Genomic DNA, 1,617 nt, shown 5'->3' on the forward strand with positions numbered 1-1,617 from the left:
GGGGGGGGGAGACACTTGGCAAGGATTAAGATGAATGGGAAATTAATAACAGGTTTAAATAATTGCCCGTCTGTCTCCCCCACAGGGTGCCCTTGCTCCAGATGTTGCTCAGCAGGACTTGGGGAAGAAGGAAATGATAGGAAACAAACAAGAGCTCAAGGGCAAAGAGAAAGAAAGGCCCGGCTCCAGGGCTGGAAGGGCCGTGGCAAGGGGCAGTCTGTGGGCTCCACCAGGGGCTGCCCTCCCCGACAGGTGCCACACAGCAGCTTCCTCCTGGAGCTGGCCGGGTAAGCCCAGCCTGCCCACTGGCCCTCGGCGCTGTGGACTAGACTGTCCCCTGGGTGCACAGGGTGCCCCCGACCCAGGCAAGCCATGGGCAGCTCTGTAGATTGGGGCCCCGCCTGGCCTCCTGAGCCGTCCTAGGGAGCACGGTGAGCAGCCTGACCGGGTGGTCCCCCCAGGGCCTAGGGAGGCTTACCTGGCAGACACATACCCCAGCCTGTTCTCCAGGGGCACAGGGCCGCTGCTGAGCAAAGGGAGGCCAGCTGCAAGAGGGAGCGCCAACAGCTCAGGAATGGGAGGCGTGGCCAAGGCAGCACCCCCAGAACACACATGAGCAGGGGAAGTTTCAGTGGCGGTAGGTGAGACAGGTGACAGACAGAAATCGGCCCACTCATTTCACTCCCAGAATGTACCCCACTTGTCAATGCGGGCTGGAGCAGAAAGAATGCTTTTAAAAACGCTTGCTTTCAAATGACTGTGTTATTATGTCTTTTTACATTCCTCAGCAGGGCTCGGAGACCAGGGGAGGCCACCTGGCCCAGAGCAAAAAGCCACATAGCCAAGGGGATATGAGTGGGATCCTGGATCCGCAGAGACATGAGGTCAAAACCCAGTGCGTTCCTCCCTGAGGACCCTGGGGCCTATTTATCCTTCTCATCTGTTTCCCATCTGTAAAATGGGGATAAATAGTTACTACCTCAGAGAATTCTTATAAAGGACTAAATAAAACTGTTTATAAAATGCCTGGCCCACGAGATGAGGCAGCATTATGATGACAATGACGACCTTTTAAGGTCTACTGCGCTCTGGATCCAGGACAAAGACCCTACTCGGCCCAGGCTCCATTCGAATCCTCCTGACCCACAGAGCTGCAACCGCGGGGCCTCCTTGGGTCTCCTTCTCCAGGGACCATCCGGATAAAGTCAATGGACCATTGGACCTTGACAAGGTTGGTGGGAAGGAATAGGCGGAAGAAACAGCAAAAGGGAAGAGGAGGAGAAAGAGGGCAGAAGAGAAGGAAGAAAGAGGAAGAAGGGGACGGCGGAAAGGCTTGCCTGGAGGGAGGCTCACCTGGAAAGTACTTGCTCCATTTCTCCTCCAGGAAGTCATCCACTGTTTGAGCCACGGAGGAGGAGAGCCGGGGTCCCAGCCCAGGGTCCCAGGCCCACCGGGTGGACACGGGTGTAACAGAGGATGAGGCCGAGACCCTGGTCAGAGAGGGGTGGGTGGGAGTGGGGGTGCCCCTGGACGGCCGCAGAGGGTCCTGAGTGGGCGTGGAGAAGCGTGGTGGGGGCGGGGGCGGGGGCGGCAGCAGCGGCGGGGGGGAGGGGGGGG

General features: G+C 58.4%; 1 protein-coding gene across 1 annotated transcript in view; it reads right to left on the reverse strand.

Moving 5' to 3' along the window:
• CEP164 (centrosomal protein 164) overlaps positions 1-1,617 on the reverse strand; it is a gene marked incomplete in the record, with an annotated part of 82,259 nt that overhangs the window by 1,824 nt on the left and 78,818 nt on the right. The window contains 2 exon segments of the mRNA XM_027765688.1: positions 479-545; positions 1,354-1,605. Of these exon segments, the coding sequence (XP_027621489.1) occupies positions 479-545; positions 1,354-1,605 (319 nt within the window).

Source organism: Tupaia chinensis, unplaced genomic scaffold, assembly GCF_000334495.1.
Source record: "Tupaia chinensis unplaced genomic scaffold, TupChi_1.0 Scaffold139431_1, whole genome shotgun sequence".
NCBI classification, from domain to species: Eukaryota; Metazoa; Chordata; class Mammalia; order Scandentia; family Tupaiidae; genus Tupaia; species Tupaia belangeri.